This window comes from Pelophylax lessonae (assembly GCF_965119305.1).
Source record: "Pelophylax lessonae genome assembly, chromosome: 3".
NCBI classification, from domain to species: domain Eukaryota; kingdom Metazoa; phylum Chordata; class Amphibia; order Anura; family Ranidae; genus Pelophylax; species Pelophylax lessonae.
Genome location: NC_138770.1, coordinates 79,273,697 through 79,300,135, shown reverse-complemented (window position 1 = coordinate 79,300,135; position 26,439 = coordinate 79,273,697). Strand labels below are relative to the sequence as shown.

At 45.2% G+C, this 26,439-nt stretch overlaps 1 protein-coding gene across 5 annotated transcripts in view; it reads left to right on the top strand.

The window, feature by feature from the left end:
* Positions 1 to 26,439, top strand: part of DTNB (dystrobrevin beta) — a 292,666-nt gene that overhangs the window by 200,563 nt on the left and 65,664 nt on the right. For all 5 annotated transcript variants that reach the window (XM_082251573.1, XM_082251572.1, XM_082251571.1 and 2 more), the window contains 4 exons: positions 4,300 to 4,387; positions 11,874 to 11,959; positions 12,066 to 12,179; positions 22,168 to 22,264. In XM_082251573.1, coding sequence (XP_082107699.1) covers positions 4,300 to 4,387; positions 11,874 to 11,959; positions 12,066 to 12,179; positions 22,168 to 22,264 — 385 coding nt within the window. The remainder of the gene's footprint in view (positions 1 to 4,299; positions 4,388 to 11,873; positions 11,960 to 12,065; positions 12,180 to 22,167; positions 22,265 to 26,439) is intronic.

The window sequence follows — 26,439 nt, the reverse complement described above, 5'->3', positions numbered from 1 at the left end:
CACGTGATGACTGTTGCCAATCATGGCTATCACATTTGTACACAGTGGCATATGAATGGATGCCATTCAGTTTCACAGTGTAGAAATGATTGCTTATACAGTGATCACCTCTGTAAAAAGTAGTCATTGTGTAAAAATCCTGATCACCTCTCTAGAGCAGTACAGTGTCGCTATGGTGACACTGTACTGCTCAGGTCACAGTAAGTAAAAAAAAAAGAATAAAAAATTAAGACAAATTCTTCAAAAAAAAGCTCACAATGCCTCTTACTAAATACCTTTGGGTGTCTACTTTCCAAAAAGAGGGTTATTTGTACTGTCAGTTTATCAAGATTATTCAGTTTTCAAATATATATATACCATAGTTTGTGGACTTTCACACAAACTAAATAATATACACCGATTTGGATTATTTTCACATAAGAAATGTAGCAGAATACATTTTGGCCTAAATTTTTGAAGAAAGATTTAGGTGTACATTTTTTTAACAGCAACAAAGAAAAACGTGCTTTTGTTTTGTTTTTTCAACATTTTTGCTATTTTTTTTATCTACATAGCAAAAAAATAAAACCACTCAGTGGCATTAAAATACCATCAAAATAAAGCTCTGTCTCAAAAAAATGACAAACATTTAATTTGGGTACAGTGTTGCATGACTGAGTAATTGGCATTTAAAGTGTGACCGCACTTAAATCTGAAAATTGGCCTGGGCAGGAAGCGGGTGTCCAGCATTGAAGTGGTTAAGGAGAACCAGTCACAATTCAGCTTGTGTATAATTTGAATATGAAGTCCTAATTTTAATTGCGCAGGCTTACATTTTTATATAATAAGCATTGTTTTAACCTTTGAAAATGATGGTTCCATTTGCCAAACACAGCATGTATACATTTTATCGTACTGAAACTGCTGCAATGTGTACTAACATGTTAACTTGTGGTGACCAAAGGGCTAAAAAATTGCACATCCAACCACCCCTTGGCCACACATGTAAACGAAGTCTAACCAACACGTACAATTCTTTGCACAGTATTTAAAAAAAAAAAATGAAACCCTTCTATTACATATGCCTTTCAGCATCCTTCATTAACTTCAGCCAGTGACTACTTGGAAACTAACAACTAATAATAAACACTTTGGTCAAAAGTATGTACTGTACAACATAGCATAAGTAATGCATGGGTCAGGAGTATATAATTTACATATAATGCAGTGGTCTGCAGTATGTCAAATACAGCCCAGTGTAAGGAGTGCATTTGTTAGGAGAATGAAATGTACAATATAGTGTATAGACTGCAGGGATCAGGAGTGTGTAGTTCACAGAGTGCAGGGGTCAGGAGTGTGTGGTGACCTGGCTTACAGGGGTCAGGAGGATGTGTAATGTACAGACTGCAGGGGTCAGAAATTTGTAGTGCACAGACTGCAGGAGTCAGGAGTGTGTATTGTACAGACTGCAGGGTCAGGAGTGTGTAATGCGCAGACCGCAGGGGCCGGGAGTGTGTATTGCGCAGACTGCAGGGTCAGGAGTGTGTAATGCGCAGACCGCAGGGGCCGGGAGTGTGTAATGCGCAGACTGCAGGGGTCGGGAGTGTGTAATGCGCAGACTGCAGGGGCCAGGAGTGTGTAATGTGCAGACTGCAGGGGCCAGGAGTGTGTACTGCTCAGACTGCAGGGGTCGGTAGTGTGTACTGCGCAGACTGCAGGGCCCGGGAGTGTGTACTGCGCAGACTGCAGGGGCCGGGAGTGTGTACTGCGCAGACTGCAGGGGCCGGGAGTGTGTACTGCGCAGACTGCAGGGGCCGGGAGTGTGTACTGCGCAGACTGCAGGGGCCGGGAGTGTGTACTGCGCAGACTGCAGGGGCCGGGAGTGTGTAATGCGCAGACTGCAGGGTCGGGAGTGAGTAATACACAGAGTGTAGGGTTTTTGGCAAGAGTAATGCTAAATACAAAGCGCAGGAGTAAGTAATGCACACAGTGTGGGGCTCAGGAGTGCATATTGCACAGGGATCAGCACTACATAATGCTCTGGATACAGGGGTCAGAAGTATGTCATGCACCTGAGCTACAACACTCAACCTTAAGTATTAGGCCCAGTACACACTATCAGTTTTTTTTTTTTTTTTGTTCCCAGCGGGTCGAACATACAGTGCCTTGCGAAAGTATTCGGCCCCCTTGAACTTTTCGACCTTTTGCCACATTTCATTTTCATTGGATATTTCAAACTTTTTTAACAAATAAAAAACTGAAAAATTGGGCGTGCAAAATTATTCAGCCCCCTATAAGTTAATACTTTGTAGCGCCACCTTATGCTGCGATTGCAGCTGTAAGTTGCTTGGGGTATGTCTCGATCAGTTTTACACATCGAGAGACTGAAATTTTTGCCCATTTCCCCTTGCAAAACAGCTCGAGCTCAGTGAGGTTGGATGGAGAGCGTTTGTGAACAGCAGTTTTTAGTTCTTTCCACAGATTCTCGATTGGATTCAGGTCTGGACTTTGACTTGGCCATTCTAACACCTGGATATCTTTATTTGTAAACCATTCCATTGTAGATTTTGCTTTATGTTTTGGATCATTGTCTTGTTGGAAGACAAATCTCCGTCCCAATCTCGGGTCTTTTGCAGACTCCATCAGGTTTTCTTCCAGAATGGTCCTGTATTTGGCTCCATCCATCTTCCCATCAATTTTAACCATCTTCCCTGTCCCTGCTGGAGAAAAGCAGGCCCAAACCATGATGCTGCCACCACCATGTTTGACAGTGGGGATGGTGTGTTCAGGGTGATGAGCTTTGTTGCTTTTACGCCAAGCATAACGTTTTGCATTGTGGCCAAAAAGTTTGATTTTGGTTTCATCTGACCAGAGCACCTTCTTCCACATGTTTGGTGTGTCTCCCAGGTGGCTTGTGGCAAACTTTAAATGACACTTTTTATGGATATCTTTAAGAAATGGCTTTCTTCTTGCCACTCTTCCATAAAGGCCAGATTTGTGCAGTATACGACTGATTGTTGTCCTATGGACAGAGTCTCCCACCTCAGCTGTAGATCTCTGCAGTTCATCCAGAGTGATCATGGGCCTCTTGGCTGCATCTCTGATCAGTCTTCTCCTTGTATAAGCTGAAAGTTTAGAGGGACGGCCAGGTCTTCGTAGATTTGCAGTGGTCTGATACTCCTTCCATTTCAATATTATCGCTTGCACAGTGCTCCTTGGGATGTTTAAAGCTTGGGAAATCTTTTTGTATCCAAATCCGGCTTTAAACTTCTCCACAACAGTATCTCGGACCTGCCTGGTGTGTTCCCTGTTCTTCATGATGCTCTCTGCGCTTTAAACGGACCTCTGAGACTATCACAGTGCAGGTGCATTTATACGGAGACTTGATTACACACAGGTGGATTCTATTTATCATCATTAGTCATTTAGGTCAACATTGGATCATTCAGAGATCCTCACTGAACTTCTGGAGAGAGTTTGCTGCACTGAAAGTAAAGGGGCTGAATAATTTTGCACGCCCAATTTTTCCGTTTTTTATTTGTTAACAAAGTTTGAAATATCCAATAAATTTCGTTCCACTTCATGATTGTGTCCCACTTGTTGTTGATTCTTCACAAAAAATTACAGTTTTATATCTTTGTTTGAAGCCTGAAATGTGGCAAAAGGTCAAAGTTCAAGGGGGCCGAATACTTTCGCAAGGCACTGTAAAAGACTGATTCTAACGATCCGATGAGCTATAAGCTATTGTGTTCTGACAGGGGGTGCCCCCCCCCCCCCCCCCCCCCACTGCCAGAACACACCAGTCAGCGCTCTCAGCCATCGACAGACCTTTTTTCCGGTCACGCCCCTTCGACAGAAGCCAAATGTTTCGATGGCTTCTGTCGGACCAAATGTCAGCCAGTTTCAATTAAACTGGCCAATACCGCCCAAAATTTGGCCCATGTGTATAGGGTTTAAGGCTCAAACAAAATAGGTAACCTAAATAAGATAAAGTAAAAAATCTCTTTAGTAAGTCTGCACAAGTATAAAAATGTAGAAGTCAGTAAAGTTAGTTCACCATGGTAGTCTTTAGATCTGTTCCTTACTGCTCTGCCTGGAGTGACACTGAATTTCCCCCACCCATAGTCTGCTAGTGTGGTTAGTGCAAAGTGCTTAGTTCCTACAGATGCCATCCAGGAAGAGAGGTGAGTATACTGCGCATTTTCTCTCGCATGCCTGCCATCAAGTGAAAGATATAAAAAACGTGGCCTGTATCTGTTCCTTGCACCACGGATTGTGTGGCTGATCGTTTTGTGCTTACTGCTGTGTTTGTCTTCACAGCGTACTTGACAGCCCGAGTCGACTGGACGAGGAACACCGCCTGATCGCAAGATACGCCGCACGGCTAGCTGCAGAAGCCAGCAATTCAGTGAGTGTCACCTCGACTGCTATTCTGTCTTAGAAGAGCACCTGTACTGTAGAAATAAACATATTTATGTGCAGGAGGAGGATAGGAGAGACAGATCACTGCCTACATCTGTTCACCTTGGTCCTCACTGTGAAATTAAGCAGCTGCATAAAATTATTTTATGTGTTTGTAGCTTGATTTAATCCACTTAAAGGGTAGCTCCACTTTCGTGGGGAAAAAGAAAAATAGCAAAACAAGGAAAAACCATATAGCGTGTACAATTGCAACACAAATGATATTGTTGTTAAAAATTACCTTTCCTTTTCAATCTGCAGCTGTTGTAATTTTCTGAAAATGCAATGCAATATGGCCGCCTGGAGGTGTTCTGTACACAGAATGTGTTCTGACCACACCCCCAGAAACATCATTTCCTGCTTGTGTGATTGGCTCACTGATTTTCCTAGAAGTCTGCCTAAAGTGGGGGTACACACTAGTAGAATATCAGCCGAAAATCTCCGTCCGAGGAAAGATCGTACGATTTTCGGCTAGTGTGTACACCACTTTCAGCAGGCAATTCCGACATTCTCAACGGAAAAAAAACAGAGGGACAAATTCCAAAATTTTCTTTGTCCGTCCTCAGCACTACCAATTTTTGTTTAATGTGTATGCAATGCGTCCGCGAAAAATCGCATACGAAAGACCGCGCATGATCGAGTGTTGCTGACGACCCGGAAGTTTATCAATAAAATACAACACAAATGGATAACTCGTATCTATATTCCTTGCACTAATATGAACTGAGCTCTCACTCTCTCTATGTATCTCTATCCACACATACAGTGTACAGGGGATATATAAAGTCTTTACACCAATGTGGCCTCATGGGTCACACATACATCACACTCTACGATCAAACGTCCCAAGAAAAAAAAAAAAGAGATCGGAGAAGAAATTTCGTGTAACATTATGCACTGTCAAATAAAAATGGTTATGACCGCTGAGCAAGAGTTAGAAAAATCGGACGATATTTCGTCCGATTTTCGTTCAGAGTGTACTAGCCTTTAGATACAAGTCGGATTTCTGGCATTCCATGCAATAAAAATGTCATTTTTAGTGAGATACTCCCAATAGGAAGCCGTCTAAAGGGATTCAGGCCCAGCAGATTTCCTCATTAGAGCCCTGCAGCTGCACAGCTGATAGATAATTTTGAAACCACTCCCATTTGACCCACTCAGCACAGAGGAACAAATAATGATTTCTTCAGAATAACAAAAGGTAGGAATCTGCAACAAAGATGTTTTTTTCTCAACAAAAGTGGAGTTACGCTTTAAATGGCAAAATCCAGACCAACACTGAAGCTAAGGAAAAGGAGCAATATTGTGTAAGTGGCCAGAATTAGGGCTCATGTCAACGAGCATTGCTTTCATGAACTGTGATTTGCTATTGAAACACATGCGATCATTTGGCAAATGCTGAATTTGATCTGGTTTGCCTGGAGTTTAATCACACCTCAAAGAGACTTGCTGCATAAAGAAACGCAGCACAATGCAAAACAGGTCACCCGCAGCCTCTGTGCTGCCTTTTGCTCTCAAATGAAGTCAGTGGGACTTTGATGACCTGCCTTTGACATGTATTCAAGCTCCAGCAAGCAATACCTGTCGACATTAGCCTTTAACCCTGTCTCTGTCAAAGACGTGTCCCACAGCATGGCATTGAAGGGCATTATATTATACTTTTTTGGTCGTCCCCTGACTACAATGTAGAAGTTATCAGTGACGCGGAAGTGGGAAAACCCTGCACTAAAGGTTTGTGTTCCCATTCATTTCACACAGCATACCAAAAAATAAGTTTCAAGGATAAGTACACCATTTGAAAAAAAAAAAAAATGCAGGTAAAAAAATGTGCATTTGTTTTTTTTTTTATCTAAAGAGCCTGCAGAGCATAACACCCGCGATCTGCAGATCGTAGGTGCAATCTCAGGCTCCTGCAAACTCTCAGTATAGCTGTCTGCTCCTACCTCTTATGGGCAGACATACTGAAGAACCAGAAGATCAATGGACTACAAGAGCACTTACCAGTACCCTCATAGTTCATTGAGAACTACAAGCCGTCAGCTCCAGTGGCTGACAGTACTTGTAGTTATTCATTCACAGGAAGCTGGAATGAATGATGCTACTTATGGGTGTCGCCCCTCACAGCCGCAATGTTTTCAAATTGAGACAGCGGGTGTGGGGAGACAAACTCCGTCTGCTGTTACGAGGTGGGAGAGGGGAGAGGTGGAGACTGCATATGCTGGTACATGTTCCACCTTAAAAACTGGTGGAGTATGTAACATGTTCTAAAGGTGAGCTTATCCTTCACGTCAGGGGTCTGTAAACAAAGGGCCAGTTTATTATCCTTCCGACTTTAGAGGGACTGGAATGTTGTTAGTGGGAGTGGAAACTGTCCTGGTGTCGGTAACAATGCTCCATTTGTGGTGTTCGTGAGAGGCATAGTGCCTCATTGTTTGTGTCAGTGGGAGAAATAATACCCAGATATTGGTGTTGGAGGGAGGAATAGTGCCCCATCAATGGTGTCAGTGGGAGGAATAGTGCCCCATCATTGGTGTCAGTGGAAGGAATAGTGCCCCATCAATGGTGTTAGTGGGAGGAATAGTGCCCCATCATTGGTGTCAGTGGGAGGAATAGTGCCCCATCATTGGTGTCAGTGGGAGGAATAGTGCCCCATCATTGGTGTCAGTGGGGGGGAATAGTGCCCCATCATTGGTGTCAGTCGGGGGAATAGTGCTCCATCATTGGTGTCAGTGGGAGGAATAGTGCCCCATCATTGGTGTCAGTGGGAGGAATAGTGCCCCATCATTGGTGTCAGTGGGAGAAATAGTGCCCCATCGTTGATGTTAGTGGGAGGAATAGTACCCCATCATTGGTGTCAGTCGGGGGAATAGTGCTCCATCATTGGTGTCAGTGGGAGGAATAGTGCCCCATCATTGGTTTCAGTGGGAGGAATAGTGCCCCATCATTGGTGTCAGTGGGAGGAATAGTGCCCCATCATTGGTGTTAGTGGGAGGAATAGTGCCCCATCATTGGTGTTAGTGGGAGGAATAGTGCTCCATCATTGATGTTAGTGGAAGAAATAGTGCCCCATCATTGGTGTTAGTGGGAGGAATAGTGCCCTATTGTTTGTGTCAGTGGGAGGAATAGTGCCCCACTGTTGATGTCAGTGGCAGGAAATATGCGCTATTAATTAATAGTACCCCAAGAGCTGGATAAAGGCCTGCATTTGGCCCCCCAGGCTGCAGTTTGGAGAACATAGTGGGGGGCGGGGATAGTGCCCCAAGAGCCGGATAAAGGCAAGCAAAGGCCTGCATCTGGCCCCCCGGGCTGCAGTTTGGAGACCACTGCTTTGTTATGCTTCTGTGCCTTGAAAAAGTATTAATACCCCTTTAACTTTTCCACATTTTGTCATGTTACAACCAAAAATGTAAATGTACACCTGTGTGTAATTTCATCTCTGTATCAACAGAGCTGTTCTGTGAAGCCCTCAGAGATTTGTTAGAGAACCCTAGTGAACAAACCGCATCATGAAGGCCAAGGAACACACCAGACAGGTCAGGGATAAAGTTGTGGAGAAGTTTAAAGCAGGGTTAGGTTATAAAAATATATTACAAGTTTTGAACATCTTATGGAGTACTGTTCAATCTATCAACGGAAAATGGAAAGAGTTTGGCACAACTGCAAACCTACCAAGACACGGCTGTCCACCTAAACTGACAGGCTGGGCAAGGAGAGCATTAATCAGAGAAGCAGCCAAGAGGCCCATGGCAACTCTGGAGGAGCTGCAGAGATCCACAGCTCAGGAGGGAGAATCTGTCCACAGGACAACTGTTAGTCGTGCGCTCCACAAATCTGTCCTTTATGGAAGAGTGGTGGGGGGGGGGGGGGCAGAGCAGGCAGCGGTAATTGACCATCACCAGTTCTCTGTTTTACGAAGCTCTGAGGACCGAGTGATCAGTGGTGTTTGCTCGGTTCTCAGCCTTAGAGCCGGTGGGGGACCGATGATGCATCCACCTAGATAAGTATGATTTTGAAAAAATAAATACTTCTCTTTTTAGCAGACCAAAAGGGAGCAAATAAGAGAAGTTCATTGTTGGGTGCCATTTAACATTTTCCATGCAGCATAACCAGGCAATGGAGGCAAAGATCTTTCCAGGTCAAAGATCACTATACTGTGTCTATGGAGATGCAGCAATGTTTGCCTAGGACAGGATTACTGAATACCTCCTCTTCTCTTCATCTCCATGATATAAGCAAAGGTATTTTTTTTAACAGCAAACAAGTTTTTGAGCAACACTTCAAGAGCTACTCCAAAGCTTCCTCAAGTCAGAGTAGCTCATGGCTTGAGAAAGAAAGGATCAGGCTGGAGCCTTTGGGCACATTCATATAGGCAGTTAAAGCGGAGTTCCGCTCCCCCAACCAAAAATTAAAAGTCAGCAGCTACACATACTGTACACATACTGTAGCCGCTGACTTTTAATATTAGGACACTTACCTGTCCTGGAGTGCAGCGATGTCTGCACTGCCGCCGATGTTTCCATCGGCTGTCGGGTGCTGCCGCCACCATTGCCTGTAAGGGAACCCGGCAGTGAAGCCTTGCGGCTTCACGGGCGGGTCCCTACTGCGCATGTGCAAAGCGTGCTGTGCATTCCTTTTGGCTCTGCGGCAGGGGAAGGAGGAGGGGGCCAAACTTCAGAGGGACGGCGCTGCGGCACCATATCCCAGTAGTGGGGAAGGGTACCTGTCCCCCCTGAAAGGTGCCAAAGCAAATGAGTGGAAGTTCCACTTTTGGGTGGAACTCCGCTTTAAGCTGTGGTTTTATCACCTCCCTCAAGCTGCAACAGTGGTCGAATAGGGTTTTACATGTGCTGCGGCCATGATGCTTTGCTCCACAGCAAAAATTGTACCCAACGTCGTATGCAGCAGGCAGTACCGCTGCCGAATGCCCTCTATTCAAATGAATGGGGGCCACACCACAATTGTCCTGCTACCACATTTAATGTATGCCGTTGCAGCACAGTGGTGCAGGCAGTGAGGAGGCAACATATCACCCCTGAGCCATCTGTCAACAACGAGGGCTTCCGCAAGCAAATGACCCCTACATTTTTACTGTGATTAGCTTGGATTTCATTAGATAAAGCTCTGTCTGAAGGGCAGGATCACAGCACAAGGTGTGAGATCAGACTGAGATGTGCGGTCTTCTTTTAATGTTTACAGATCCCAAATAGAAATTAAAGTAGTTTTAAAACCTAAACTCAACAAACAGGCAACCGGCAGATATTCTATTTCTATGCTGGCTTCAAAAAAAATTGCTTGTTTAACTCCTTGACGCTGACGTGTAACAAAAATGTGGCCTTCGGCTTCAAGGGGCTATACCGGGGTGATGCAGTTGCAGGTTTAACCCCAGTACCAATTTTTAGAGCGGACGGTCGGCTTGCTTGTAATACCAACCGATGCAGCTAATCAGTCGGTCAGCTGGTATTACAAGCAGCAGGAGGGGACGCCCCCCCCCCTCCCGCCACCTTCCATGGCTTGCCCGGGTTCTCCCATCCCACCGGGAGGCCTGGGTGACCAGCCAGCACATCCGCAGGCTGGCTATAGACCCGAACAATGCCGGAGTCGGCTTCAATCAGGTCTTGGATCTAGTAACCTGGAAGCGATGTCATGACATCACTTCTGCTTAACTGAAGACTTAAAGGCGCCAGACAAAAAATGTCATTTACAAAAATGACAGTATTCAAAACAGAACAAACTTGTCGTTCTGAATGCTTTTAGATGCAAAGGAAGGATTTGGGGTTTTATAGACCCCAGATTACTTAATAAAGAGTAACTGTCACTGCCTATTACTGTCACAAAGGATGTTTACATTCCTTGTGACGGCAATAAAAGTGATCAAAAATAAAAAAATTTAAAGGGACAGTGAAAAAAATAAGAAAAGAAAAAAATTTAAACCGCCCTGTCCCTCCATGCTCGTGCGCAGAAGCGAACACATACATAAGTTGCGCCCACAAATGTAAACAGTGTTTAAACCACACGTGTGAGGTATTGCCGCGATTGTTAGATGGAGAGCAATAATTCTAGTGCAAGACCTCCAGTATAACTCAAAACCTGTAGAAATTTTGAAAGCATCTCCTATGGAGATTTTTAAATACCGTAGTTTGTCGCCATTCCACGAGTGTTGGCAATTTTAAAGCGTGACATGTTAGGTATTACTCGGCGTAACATCTTTCACATTAGACAAAAAAAAAATGGGCTCACTTTCCATTTTTTTTTTATATTAATGAAAGTGTAAAGTGCGCAAAATCAGTGTAAAATGAAGCGAAGAAACTACGCGGTTTCTTTTCTCGGTATAGGCGTTTTTTTTACACTTTACAACATGCAGCTCTTTATTGTAGTTTATTTGTTTTTTGGTTATTGATTTGCATGGGTTTAGAACCTTTTGAGTTCCTATATTTTCTTTCTGCAAATACAGCGTGACACAAAATATTGCATTGATCGCCATTTTATTCTCTAGGGTCTCTGCTAAAATATATATATCATTTTTGGGGGTTCTAAGTAATTTTCTAGCAAAAAATACTGATTTTAACTTCTAAGCAGCAAGTGTCAGAAAAAGGCTTGACCACAGTTCCTCATCAGGTCATAGTATGGTGCAGCTGATGGGTGTGTAAAACTGAGCTATCCCTTATGTCACTGGAAGATGGGAGGAGCTGAGCAGGAGATGTGCATGAGGATGCAGAGACTCTGAAGCGTCTGACATGCAGGAGATTTATGCCTACACCTCCTATCAGTGAATTCGGAGGGCCAACATCACTGACAGGTGATGTCATCCCTATGCATTGTCAGTCACATAAAAAGGCAATTTTGATTTAATAAGAAGATGAATATTATGGAAGGTTAACACAGATTAAAGGATAAGTTCACCTTGCAGGTAAAAAAAAATGTACATTTATTATTATTATTATTTTTTTAACACTGGAGCCTATAAAGCATCAGCAGATCGTGGGTGCAATGCCAGGATCCTGCAGACACTCAGTACAATGTCTGCCCGTACCTCCAATACAGGCAGGCAGTTACTAAATAGCAGGAAGAATCAATGAACTATGAGAACTCTCACCAGCTACAAGTCTGTCTGCCGCAGTGGCCAGCATTACTTGTAGTTCACTCATTCACAGAGCTCTGTAAATGAATGATGTTGCCGTGTGGGTGGAGCGCAGCACTGTTTTTAAATTGTGACAGCGGGTGCAGGAAAAAGATCCCCGGTCTGCTGTCATCAAGAGGGGGGATCGGGGAGGAGAGCAGGCAAGAGCTGGGACAGGTTACATGTTCCACCCTAATTCCGGGTGGAACATGTAATATGTTCCAATGGGAAACTTACGCTTTATGTCTAAGCCAAAAGCAGATTTCATTGTTTTGCACAGAATTCCACTTTAAGATCTTTGTGTCATTTTCCGCAGCCTCGTCCGCCTACCGATCTCAGCTTTAACTTTGACGCCAACAAGCAGCAGCGGCAGCTGATCGCCGAGCTGGAGAACAAGAACCGGTAATGCCTATTCAGCATTAGGACACTCATAGGTAAAACCAACTCCGAGGACAATCATAGTACTCGGCCACTTACAAGCATCATTTCCTTTTTGCTGTCATTGCAGAGAGATATTACAGGAGATCCAGCGGTTGCGTCTGGAACATGAACAAGCCTCCCAGCCCACCCCTGAGAAGGCGCAGCAGAACCCCACATTGCTTGCAGAGCTGCGACTACTACGGTAAGCTGGGTACTACTGGACATATATTCTTACAGGGAGTCCCCCTGGCTATCCTGGCTTTGTAGCGGATTAGGCGTAGGAATAAACCAACAAGGCAGTCCAGGCAGAGAAACTGGTCATCCAAATAAAGAGGGGGCTACAACCCAAGGAGGACGCAGACAACAATGAATGTTGTTTCTAGAGATATCATTAAAGGAAACCAAGCATGGGTATCATTGGGCTTTGAGCCCAAAATTATTTTAATTGTGCAGGATTATACTTTTTTTTTTTTTTTTACCCTGACTCTTCAGCCTATCAGTGTTTAGATGTCAACTAAAATTTGACAGTTTCTGCTCTGTTAACGTCCTGGCTTCACACATTATCTCCCAGTTCCCGAAATAGTAGCAAAGCAAAGTCAAATAACAGGAACGCAAACAAGTACAGGGCTCTGTTTGACAATGTTAGGAGCTGGGAGACCATGTATGATGTTGGACAGCTGCAGTGGCTGGAGTTCAGCTTTAAAGGAATTGTAAAGTCAGGAAAGTTTTTTTTTTTTTTTTATCTTAATGCATTCTATGCATTAAGATAAAAAGCCTTCTGTGTGTAGCAGCCTCCCCAGCACCCCCTAATATTTGCCTGAGCCCCATCTCTGTCCAGCGATGTCCACAAGTCCCTGGGCCGTTCTGGGACTCTCCCTCCTGATTGGCTGAGATACAGCTGCAGCACCATTGGCTCCCACGGCTGTCCATCAGAATCAGTGAGCCAATCAGGAGAGAGAGGGTGGCGGGACCGAATGGCAGCTCCGTGTCTGAATGGACACACAGAGCTACAGCTCGGCTCAGGTGCTCCCATAGCAAGCTGCCTGCTGTGGGGGCACTCGATAGAAGGGAGGGGCCAGGAGCAGCAACGAGGGACTCGAAAAGGAGGATCTGGGCTGCCCTGTGCAAAACCAACTGCACAGAGGAGGTAAGTATAACGTGTTTATTTTTTTTTTTTTAAAACGAGACTTTATAATCACTTTAAGGTCTATGTTTTTACTGCATAATAACTGAATTTATGCATACGGTGGGCGAAAGTACTGATGATTCCTCATACAGCAGCACGGGAAAGACAACACTAGGGGTCAAACAGACTCTGCTGCATACCCGTGGACTGACAGGAAACCATCAGTGAACTGCTGAGCTTTGCCTGTCCATTCAGGATGGGGTGGATTCTGGTACCTGGAGTGAATCCTGGTCCAGACTATATCGCTTTACTGCAATGTGTTCATCACAGCAGTCTGCCATCTGTCAGAGCTATCTGGATCACAAGGCTTTCTAAACAGAATTCTAAATCCTTTAGCAGGTAACCTAGTTCATAAGAAGGTATTCTAGCTGTAGATGGTGAAGTACCCCTAAACCTGTCGGATGTACCCCTCTGAATACGGATACCACTGGCAGAGAATGCATGCTCTGCAGAGTGGGACGCAAGTGAGTTATAAGAAAGTCTCTGCTCTTAGTATTCAGTATTGCCGTCACAGTCCAGCCACTCTTGTCATCGCACCAGCTTCAGCTTAACTCTGCCATGTATTAAATCATTCATCAAGCTGAGCGCCACTTTCAGGAACTGTGTTCCATCAATTAAATATGGCTTTAATATATTAACGAGGGTCAATGAGGATCCACAAGAGCCGCTCATGCTGAACAAATCCCTTAGAGGGCTGAGAGAGGACGAACGTGCATAAGCTAAACACAAGACAACTTCCAGGGGAGAAAATGTTATCTATATGCTAAATAGGCAGCATAATTTTGTGCTTGGGTGTATAAGACCACATTGTATGTAGTGGCTAGTTGATTTCATGAGCTCTTGGGAGCAACATCCTTTCACAGACAAGGCCTTTTTCAAACCCCAAACCCATATTCCTCTACTAAATCCTTGACTAAAAAAAAAAAAAACTTCAGATAACTTTTTTTCTTGCTCATAACAGAGGATTCAGTTTTTCCGAGACACTTGGGTTATCCTGCTGCCTTCAGAAGGCATACAAAAAAGTAATTGGGCAGCCAGTATAATCCCTCCTACTCTCATCTCATCATGCTTCTGTTTTTGCTAGTGTTCCGGGATGGACACCTTCCTCTTTTGAGAAACGTTTAACCATCATTCTAGCTATTTTCCCTTTTTTGAGATTTTTTCTTCAATCTAGAATTCATCTACAAGTTGCAGAGCAGGGCACTTTATACAGCTATCTGGATTTACATATCCTCAGCATCAGCTTTGGAGGCCATACCTGACTCCGCTGGACCGAATAATGCAGGGCCTGTCTGGAATGTAACCTTCTGGCACATAGCTCCTCATTGTGGCATGTTCCAGACCTCTGTATACGGTGTTCATCACAGAGCACTTTCCAGATCCAGGGCCGTGACAGTCTCTGGTGTGATCCTGTCTCTAAAGGCTCGCTAGGAGTACAGTAAACCCCCCTTATATCGCGGTTGCATTTTCGCGGTCCCGGTATTTCACGTTTTTTATTTTTCTAGACCTATTATTATAATTGTTAATTATATATTTTTGTGTTTTCCATTGCCCTTGCTCTCTCTCTCAATATCTTATATGTGTTTAAATGTGTTGCTATTGTTTTAAAAGTGGGTTTAAAGACCTTAAAATGCTTTTAAAGTACCGTAAAAGTTATAAAAACATGCCTAGGGTGTACAATAAAACCCCCTCCATCGCGGGGGTTACGTTTTATACCCACCCGCGATACGTGAAAATCCGCTAAATAGAAATACCCTATTTAAATACACCCTAGGCGTGTTTTTATAACTTTTACGGTACTTTAAAAGCATTTTAAGGTCTTTAAACACACTTTTAAAACAATAGAGACACATTTAAACACATAAAAGATATTGATATAGAGCGCAAGGGCAATGGAAAACACAAAAATAGTTAATTAATAATTAATATAATAATATTAATAGGTCTGACAGGAAAAAAAAAAGGCCAAATACCGGGACCGCAAAAATGGAACCGCGATATAAAGGGGGTTTACTGTATTTAAATAGGGTATTTCTATTTAGCGGATTTTCACTTATCGCGGGTGGGTCTGGAACGTAACCCCAGCGATGGAGGGGGTTTTACTGTATACAAATCAGCTAAGTTCCAAATGCTGAAAAGGACACATAAAGGGGTATCTATCCCAAACAGGTAATGGGAAATCCACAGTGGGATCACATGGGGAAAAAACGGGACTATACGATACCCAATGTATAAAGAGAAAAACAAGAAAAGAAAAAAAAAAGGAATAACAGTAAAATAGAAGGTATTTACAGTCTTTCATGTGTTTGCATTGTTTTTAGTGTGAACTTACTTACGATTGTCTATTTTAGGGCCTTTTTGTACGAATAAAGTTTTATAAAAAAAAAATTTCTTGTTTTACTCTTTATACATTGTGTATCGTATAGTCGCGTTTTTTCCCCATGTTATCCCACTGTGTTTTTCTTATTACTCTCTAGGAGTATGTCATGTAGACTGAGCTTCGGGAGCTCCTACATTTATTGCAATCCTTGGGCACATCATCATCTCCCTTTTTCCGTTGGCTTTCATGGAAAGGGTTAACCTGCTGTATAATTTAATTTGTAAAAAAAAAAAAAAAAAAAATTATAAATGGGTTTGCAGGTAAAAAAAAAAAAAAATGTGCATTTATTATTTTTTTGCACTGCAGCCTGCAAAGCATTTCACCTGTAATCAGTGGGTCGCGGGTGCAGTGTCAGGCTCCTGCAGACACTCACTACAGCGATCTGCCCATACTTCTGTAGGGAGCAGTGTGTTACTGAAGCGTAGGAAGAGTCAGCAAACCACAAGGGTGCTTATCAGAGTTCACATAGTTCGAGAACTACAAGCCGTCTGCTGCATTGGCAGGTAGGACTTGTCCATTCACAGATCTTTATGAATGAATGATGCGGCTATGTGAGCGAACTCCCACTGTTTTTAAAATGTGAGAGGTTAAAATGTACTAACAAGTTCCTTATAAACACGTTCCTTGTTTAATTCTCTAAAATCTTTATTCGTGTGTTTATATTTGGGCTGATTCTCATGCCAAAATCGGTTATGGCTCCTTAACCAGGCCTAAACATTTGGGAGGAGTGAGTTTGTCCTATATAGGTCATTATTATGAAGCGGTTCACATAGCTCAAGTATTGGACTTGGTCCATAACTCTTCAAGGAAATTATGGGTAGACATTTAGGAAATTATGGGTACAAATTGAGGAATCCCAATCTCCTTACCCTCTCGTGTCTTTACTGTGGATCTTGCCATTTTTACGTCCTCAGGTAAACTTTATATCGTTCTGTGTTCAGGCAACCCTTAAAATTTGGAACCACTTACTCAATATCCCCTTATTATCTTCTTATATAAATCCACGAATGCCACTCACAGGCAATCCTGAATTCCCTCCAGGGTTGGATACTGCCAAAACCCACTTCCTAATGATCGATGTTATTGATTGAACTGGCTTGAAACCTCTGACACGATTGAGCCATCTTCTCCCCTGTCACTCAAGAAGGTGGCTATTTTACTTACAACTTCGCAATTTTTCTAACTCATTAAAAACTAGAGGCGACTTACATCGTTCCCCTTACTGTTTTTGGAATCTATGTACACAATCTGATCCCCCCTCCCTACTCATACGATTTCTCTCCTTTATAACGCTTTTCTAACTGAATCAACAAAAAAAATGCAAGAACAAATCTTACAATTGGTGGACTTTACTGGCACATTACATGAATCCGAGACTATATTTATAAAAATAAGTTTGTTTGTACACATCTTTAAAAGGCGCTAACAAAGCGTTAAAAAAACAACTAAAACAATGCATGTGACATAGTTTAGTTTAGAAGTGTGACCCCCTATGTACCACTTTCCAGATAATGATATGATATGATACACATTGTCTGAACCAGTGCAGGTGTCTGTATATTAGGTCTTCTCTGCTGGTCAACACGTTTCGCTATAGTGCGTAGCTTCCTCAAGACCATAGATGGAGGATTTCACATTCTGTTAAAAACAACGATAATTTTTTACACACAAGGATATGCATTTCTGTTCGTACAAATATATATATGTAACTATACATCATAATAGTTAATAATATCAAATCGCATATATAGCAATAATATCAAATATTAAAAAAATACATTTAAACAAAATGTGAGAGGTCGGCTGCTGCACAGTATAACAGGAGGGGCTCTTTCACATGGGCGGACTCCGCCAGCGGATCCGCCTGCTCACTAGGGGATCTGTCGACTGATCCCTGCTGAGCAGGCGAATGACTGGTCCATGTCCACTTATGCAGAGCAGTCATGGACACCGCTCGCATTTCTCTGTGGGAGGTCGAATGTAAATGGACCACCTGTCCATTTAGATCCGACTGTCATTCGATCCTATCCACCAGACAGATGGTGAATGGATCCCCCATCCGTCTTTTTTTTAGCAGGACAGATCAGATGTCAGCGGGTGTAAACGGACACATGTCCATTGACATCCGCCACTCCTTAGAGCAGGGGTGTCAAACTGGCGGCCCTCCAGCTGTTGCAGAACTACAAGTCCCATCATGCCTCTGCCTATGGGAGTCATGCTTGTAGCTGCAAAGCATCATAGGACTTGTAGTTCCGCAACAGCTGGAGGACCACCGGTTTCACACCTGTGCCTTAGAGGGAAATGGATGATCCGATCAGGTCCGTCTAAAAAAACTGACTGACAGACCCGATCAGTCCACCTGTGTTACATAGCCCTTACAGTAAATACAAGTGAAACCTGTAACAAAAGGTATTGTTATATGGGCCTGTTAGCATTTTGTTTGCTCTGTTGCCAACCTTTCAGTTGGACTACAGTTGGACATCCCAATTGTCTCAGAATAAGTGATTCCCATGTCCCTTAATAAATTAGATAGACAGGATTTTTGACTGTAAATTCTGTTTTTTGAAGAGCAGGTTCCCCCCTTTGTGTTTTGTGAGCTAAAATGAATACTGCTTTTCTAAAAAACTGAGGTATGATGGTATGGGAGTGGGGGTGATTATACCTTGCTGGGCAATGGCTTTTTTATTTGCCAGTGTCCAATTCTTCCTGATGGCGGCAGTATAACCCAATTGTCTAAGAGAAACTATATCCTGTGTGAACTCCAAGAAATTTATTTTTTGGTAAATCCTGTTAACTTGGTCTGCAGTCTTCTGTTAAAGAGTATCTAAAACCTTTTTGAAATTATTTCATTGAACTGTTGAGAGTAAAGTACAATAGGAAATCTGAAAAGACTCATACACGAGGAGGGTGCATAATTCGTTCTGCAATAGCAGTTGCTCCTGTTGCCTCCCTATGAGCCTGACTCTGCACTCCCATCGCCCACGTAGCTTAGTTCTGCCAATGCTAAAGCAGATTAGAAGTTACACACAACATGGCCAAGTTTGTAGACTCCACACCATCATAACTTCCTGTATGTCCAAAAGTATGTGGACACCTGACACTAGCCCTACACTACCCTGTATGGCCAAAGGTTAGTGAAAACCTCTCCATATGCCCAAAGCGGCATTACAGCCTGTAAAAAAAAAAAAAATAAATAAGTCAGCAGCTATAATACTGTAGCTGCTGACTTTTAATGTAAGAACACTTATCCTTAGAAGGGATGTGAAGGAGCTGGAGAGAGTCCAGAGAAGGGCAACTAAACTGATTAGGGGATTGGAGGACCTTAATTATGAAGAGCGCTTACAATCGCTTGATTTATTCTCCCTGGAAAGGAGACGCCTGAGAGGGGACATGATAGCGATATACAAGTACCTCAACAGTGATCTTAACATAGAAAAAAAAAACTATTCTGTTGCAATGAATGCATGAGGACACGAGGACATACAATACGATTTGAGGAGAAGAGATTTAACCTCAGGCTACGCAGGGGTTTTTTTACAGTTAGGGCTACAAGATTGTGGAATTCTCTACCACAAATGGTAGTAACTGCGGGGAGTATGGCTACTTTTAAAAGACTCTTGAACGTACATCTCAAGGATCAAACCATTCAGGGGTATGGGAAATAATTATGTCCACACACACCTAAACAGGTTGAACTGGATGGACTGTTGTCTTTATTCAACCTCAACTACTTTGTAACCTGTCCAGGGATCCTGCGATGTCGCCCCCCCCCCCCCCCCCCCCCCCAAAGCCGTCCATCTGCTTGGGTGCAGGCGCTGCCATTGCAACAAAGGGAAACCGGCAGTGAAGCCTTCAGGCTTCACAGCCAGTCTCCTACTGCGCATGCGTGAGTCGCGCTGCGCTTTCTGAATGGCCCCGTCATCTTCTGGGACACACAGATCCCAGAAGACAGTGGGGGAGGAGGTGGGGCTGATGCAAAGGGTACAAAGCGGCACAAAAAAAATTAAAAGGATATCCAAAAATGAGGGGTGGAGGGGTGCCCAATTGATTAAGACTGGGTTTCAATTCAGCCTGGAACTCCACTTTGAGTTCAGGTTTTTCCAGTGAAGGGTAGTGTTAAGGGGTATATAAGCGGTAACAATGAACTTCTCTTATTCTTACTCTTCTAGTATGCATACTATTGAAAGTATTTTGTTATACAGGTTTGAAAAAAAAAATAGCTGCTCTACCAAAAATCTTATGAGCTGATAACCCGTGCTGCACTCTTATCAGTTACTCTGTTCTCAGTTATTTCCAAGGACTGCAGAATCCCTCTCTTGTGTTAAGGCTGCCATACATCAAAGTTCGGCCAGCCAAGGTCCGAATCATCTATTGGCAGGCTGAATGTACCCAAGTCGATCCAATGATGGACTTGGGTACAACCAGCATGTCGGATTTTTATAGACGCTAGCAATATTCATTGTGTTCTCTCAGCAGGGACGGCTCCCTGCGCCCCCTCCCTCCTGCCAAGAGAACACAATAGCTCCATGGGAGGGGTTCACAGTCAGTGTTGGGGAAATCAAGCGATTTTCTTGGGTTGTAGGAAAGAAAATTGCACCATCTATGGCCTTCCTTGGAGAAGAAGAAAGAACACTGCTTCTACAAAGATACAGTGAGTGAGCATTGTCACCCTAGGACAGGAAGTGTGTTACTGGCAGAAATACCAGGTTAAAAAAATAAAGGAAAAAAGCCTGAAAAAGGAAAGCCAATGCAGCTACCTGTATGGACTGGTAATATGCAATTGCATTTTTATTGAATGTGTCTTCTTTGGCTTACACAAATGTAATATATTGCAGTTTATTGATTCCTAGAGGCGGTGGCTGCATTCGTTTTCATTTTTAGGTGTTTCTCTTTTATTTTTACCTGGTGATCCTGCTTGTAAAAAAAAACATTTACCACTGAAAGGAGTGCTTATAATGGTCAGCTTTTTTCTTTTATGTAAAAATTATTTCCCGAAAGAAAAAAATAAGTTTTTGTAATTGCTTAAAAAGTATTCGAGTCTGGCTTTCATTTTTTAGTCAAGTCCACAAGTGTCAAACACAAGTCCTGTGGGCTGAATCCAACCCACCAGGCCATTTTATGTGGCCCTCACATCTCTCCTGCAGATGCAGCACCCCCTTGTCTCTGCCACCACCTTGTCTTAGCAGTCAGTAGCAGAGAGGAGGCCAGAACTCCTTCACCAAATTTTGCACATCCCCTTGCAGCCGTGGAGAGGGAGAGGCTCGTCTCCCCCCCCCCCCCCCCCCCCACATTCTCACCAGTTAGCAGCAGGGAGGAGGACAGAACTCCCCCCACAGATCCTTCACCTCTCTGTGAAGCCACAGTACCTCCTTGTCTCTACCTCCCATGGTCTTTGCAGTCAGCTGACCCCAGCCCTCCTATGATCCTTCTCCAGACCCTGCACTTTTTGACTTTTGTGCTTCCAAGCAACCAAGCCCCCATGATAAGGCTCCAAGAGTCAGAGCAAAACACATTGGGGGCGTTGTCTGGCGGGAGCCCAGGCTAAAGGGTTGGCACATACTATCACAAGTGGGCTTGCTTTGATGTGCAACTTAAGGGGTATCCATACTGCTACACATTGATGATTGGAACCAGGACAGGCTCCCTCCCCAGCCAGCACTCACAGCAGTGTAGTGTAGCTAGTCCTGGGACTAGCACCCTTTCCTAGCTTGAGCGGCTCACACAAGAGATTTTTGGTTACATGGAGGTATTCTATCAGGCTGAGGTCAGGACTCTGTGCAGGCCAGTCAAGTTCCTCCACCCCAAACTCGCTCATCCATGTCTTTATGGACATTGCTTTGCGCACTGGTCCAAATCATTTGGTGGAGGGGGATTATGGTGTGGGGTTGTTTTTCGGGGGGTTGCGCTTGGCCCCTTAGCTCTAGTGAAGGGAACTCTTCAGATGTCTGGATACTTAGACATGGACAATTTCATGCTCCCAACTTTGTGGGAACAGTTTGGGTTGGCCCCTTCCTGATCCAACATGACTGCCCACCAGTGCACAAAGCAAGGTCCATTAAGACCTGGATGAGCAAGTATGGGGTGGAGAAACTTGACTGCCTGCACTCCTAACCTCAACCCAATAAAACACCTATGGGATGACTTGGAGTGGAGACTGCGAGCCAGACCTTCTCATCCAAAATCAATGCCTGACCTCACAAATGCACTTTTGGAAGAATGGTCTAACATTCCCATAGACACACTCCTAAACCTTGTGGACAGCCTTCCCAGAAGAGTTGAAGCTGTAATAGCTGCAAAGGGTGGGCCAACTCAATATTGAACCCTACGGACTAAGACTGGGATGCCATTTAAGTTCATGTGCGTGTAAGGGCAGGTGTCCCAATACTTTTGACAATATAGTGTATTAGTGACAGAATAGTTTTTGGATCGGAGGCAGTATGTTCTTTCCCCAACCCTACGGACTAAGTCTGGGATGGCATTAAAGTTCATGTGCGTGTAAAGGCAATAGTTTTGGTAATATAGTGTATTTAAAGGAACATTTTTGGGTCTATAGTTTGTCTTAAAATGTAGATATTTGGGATCTGTCCTGGTGCTACAATCCTATCCTTCTTCCTTCATGTACAGGCAGCGGAAGGACGAGCTAGAACAGAGGATGTCCGCGCTGCAGGAGAGTCGCCGGGAACTCATGGTACAGCTGGAAGGTCTCATGAAGCTGCTAAAGGTGAGGATTTCACATTTGATGATACTACTGTCATCGTATATCTGTATCGAAAGAATAAGTTGTGGTGTCAGGAGCAACCTCCATCAATCAGTAATAACTGTCATTAAGCAACAAAATCTTTGTGTGCACAGCCAACTGCACCAGGAATTGTCACTGTAATTCATTAGGATTCTTCCTCTGTCTCATTAGACTACAACATTTTAGAGTTAAAGGATAAGTTCACCTTTCAGAGCATGTTACATGTTACACCCAAAATTCGGGTATAATCTGTAACATGCTCCAGACCTGCCCCTGCACCCCCAATCCCCTCCCTCCGTGTGATAGCAGGTGGGGGTTCTTCTCCCCTCACCCACTGTCTCATTTTAAAAAACAGCATGGCCATGTTAGGCTCTACCCACACAGCCGTGTCTTTCATTCACAATAATCTGTGAATGAGAGAACTACAAGTACAGTCATGCATTGCAACTGACGGCTTGTAGTTCTCAGTGGACTGCAAAGGGCTCTGATGAGCGCCCTCCTAGTTCATTCACAAGTCCTGCAGCTTGTAAACAGTCAGCCCGTATTGGGGGTACGTGCGGAAAGCTGAAGGGCTTGTCTGCAGGATTCTGACGTTGTACCCCAGATCCACTGATCAGGGGTGCAATGCTTTGCAGGCTCCTGAGGAAAAAATAATAAAAGCTTTTTTTTTTTTTTTTTTACCTGCAAAATTATGTGCATTTATTATTTCTCTGTCGCTCATTGACAAACGCAGACTTCTTGATTAATATTAGTAAGGATATACTGCTCCCTACAGGAGTAGGACACTAGGCAGGAAAAAAGTTCTGGCCACACCTTATGGGCAGTCCCAGGGGGTATATCCTCTCTTTCCCTGCTACAGGATGTCAGTTTTTTTCTGCCTAGTCTGGAGTAAGGACCTAAGTTCCTTGCTGGGATCTCTGGTCCTGGCAAGCTTTTTTACATAAATCTTTTTTAGTTAGCTTTTTTTTTCTCCAGTTTGTTCCTGTGAGATCTTCAAGCAATTATGCTGGATCTGGGCGACGGGCTGGATGTTGCGATCCGGTGGTCACCCCAGCCGGCCTACGAGCGCGTGCAGGCCCTAGCTCTGCGCTGGGTCGGCCGCGACATAGTCCCACTGGACTGGCCCCGCGAGTTAAACGTCTCGCCAGATCGCCTACGACCAGTCCGAATCTGAGTCGCGGCGTCCGTATTGGACGACAGCCCCCCCACCTCAGTGGAGAGGGGTTCTGTCAGGAGTTGGTGCCCGCCTGTTCCGGTATGGTGAGTAGAATGTTCCCCCTCTCCCCCGACGGGTTTTGGGGTGGACTCGGGCCCCTTCTCGGGATGGTCGGACCCTCATGATTCCGGGTTCCCCTCTGTCCTATTACGCAGCCCCACCTATCTGCCCCCCTCACTAGTGGGTACAGGCCACATATGGAGGCGGTGGGGGGGCACCGCCGGTGTTACCCTAAAAACGATCAGGGGGGGGTTAATACCTGTGCTTTCAGGCCCATCTATGATCGATCCGTAGGGTAGGCTCACGGGGGTCCCCTGTTGACACTGTGGACCGCACGAGGCCGCCATTTTCCTGCAGGGCCGCCATTTTGTTGTAGCCTGCATGTCCTCAGCATGGTGGCGGCCATCTTGGTACACCCAGCTCGTCCTGCTTGAGAGCTGAGCAGCTGTAGTAATCACCAAGGGCATGTAAGGGGGAGGAGCTCCTCCCTAGACCCGAGAAAATCACTCCACAAAGACTTCCTGTCAGATAGACAGCGCTGAGAGCAGTCCTGGTTTGAACTCTGGTGCATCAAGTGGTGAGCCTTTTGGGGGTCTCTCTTCTCTCTCTCTCTGCGGGGGTCTCGAGCACGTGACCACTGGGGGCGCTTTAGCGCTGGGGGATTCTTTTAAAAAAAAAAAGAGTTTTTTTTTTTTTCATTTTGTCATTTTTTGCTGACCGGTTTCCCTGGCATTGCCATGGACCCTGCTGCACATGAGTCCCCATCTGATCCCCTCGAGGTGGCCGCAGGGCCCTCCGATTCTCCACTCACCATTGATTCGCTTTCAGCGGTCCTGGAGTCATTTGTGTCCCGGGTGGAGGTGGCCTGTCAGGGACGGGGGGCTAAAAAACAACCCCCCGCCCACCCCTGTCTCGTCCGATACCTCAGACTCTGATCCTGAGCCGGTAGCTGCTGCCGCGGGTTCTTCCTTTAGGGTTGATGTCCCACGTTCCTCTGACAGTGAGGATGATCTTCCTGCCTCTGCCATAGCGCAGGACAAAGCACTGGTGGACGCACTGATTATGTCAGTCCGGGAGACCCTAAAACTGGAGGTTGCACCAGTGGAGGCAGTTCAGACGGAAGTTGCCTTTGGCACTCGCAAGCCCTCCAAGGTGGAAAAGATGTTTCCCTTTCCCAAATGCTTTGATTATATTATTAAAGACAAGTGGGCTCGTCCAAAACGACCCCCTGGGATGCCTAAACGGATACCCGTTTGAAGAGTCCCTCCTTAAAAAATGGACGCTGCCACCTGTGGTGGATCCGCCGGTTTACAGACTAAATAAAGCCACAGTTATCCCAGTGGAGGATTTCCCGTCCTTTCGGGATCCAGTTGACCGTAGGGCGGAATCTGTGTCCCGTTCCATATTCTCCCTGGCAGGATCGGCCCTAAGGCCAGTGTTTACCATTGCTCTGGTTTCACAGACATTGACGGAATGGGCCAAGCTATTACGCCATGACCTGGAGGGGAGAAGTCTCCCTACTGCCGTGCCGGATTTGCTGGAGCAAATAGTGCAGGGGCTACAATTTGTTTGTGACGCCGCACTGGACGCTGCCCCATTGCTGGGACGTGTGTCAACCTCGGCGGTGGTCCTCCGGCGCATGCTATGTTTAAAGTGCTGGTCGGCGGATCAGGCTTCCAAAAAAGCCTTGACTGATCTCCCTTTTCAGGGGGATCGCCTGTTTGGTGCTACCTTGGATGAGATTATTAAGGATCTCACTGGGGGCAAGAGCACCTTTCTACCACAGGCTAATAAAGGTAAGGAACCTCGTCGTAGACAGGGACCTTCCTTTACAGCTCACAAGAATTTTTTTCGCTCCTCCGGGGCGGGCGATAAGGCAAAGTCCTCCAAAGCCCCCCCCCCCCCCCGGGGGGTTTCAAGAGACCCTGGTCTGGTAAGCAAAAATCCGGTCCTTCCAGACCTGAGGATAAGACCGCTTCAGCCTGAAGGTGCGCCCCCACCCAGATCAAGGGTGGGGGGGGTGTCTTCGCCGGTTCCCGGACCCGTGGCTCTACAGTATTCAAGACAAATGGGTTCACGAGGTCATACGGTCGGAACACAAGATCGAGTTGCGATCGTTTCTACCGGTGCGGTCCTTCCCTTCCAATATGCGACTGTCCCCGAATCGCCTAATGGCTCTGTTGGGGGCAGTGCAGCACTGGATGTAAATGGCGCCCATAGAGGGTGCCTATCTTCACGTTCCCATTTACGCAGGACACCAGCGGTTTCTGCGCTTTGCGGTGGGAGCGGACCATTATCAGTTTGTGGCGTTACCCTTTGGTCTCGCCTCTGCTTTCCGGGTCTTCACCAAAATTTGGGCCCCAGTCCTGGCTTTGTTGCAGCAGCGGCGCATATCGGTCCTGGGCTACCTGGACGACCTCCTCTTTTGTGCGGAGTCTCCGCAGGCTCAGTGTCATACGCGGACTCTCCAAAAGGAGATTCTTCCCAAATGGAACTGGTATTGCGATTTCCTAGACAATCGGATCCGGCTGAGCGAGCGGACCAGGTAGTTTCTGGTTTGGGGGCCTCGGTCTCCGATACTCAGTCAGGGGAAGCCCTTTTCTCAGAAAATATCCAGGTTATCGTTAAATGTGTTGGTACTGAAAGCGATCAGGTTTTGCCTGGTTCACCGGACCAGGCATCTTCAGGGCTGCTTGGTTCGGATTCAGTCGGACAATGCCACGGCCGTGGCCTATGTCAACCATCAAGGGGACACCAAGAGTTTTCTAGCGGCCGTGGAAGTGGCCAGCATGTTTTGGGCAGAATAGTTCGTTCCGGCTCTGTCTGTAGTTCACGTTCTGGGTATGGAAAATTGGCAGGCGGACTTTCTCAGCCGTCAGACCTTGGATCAAGGGGAATGGCCTCTTCAAGTCAGGCTGGTCGCAGACGCTCCTTGGCGACT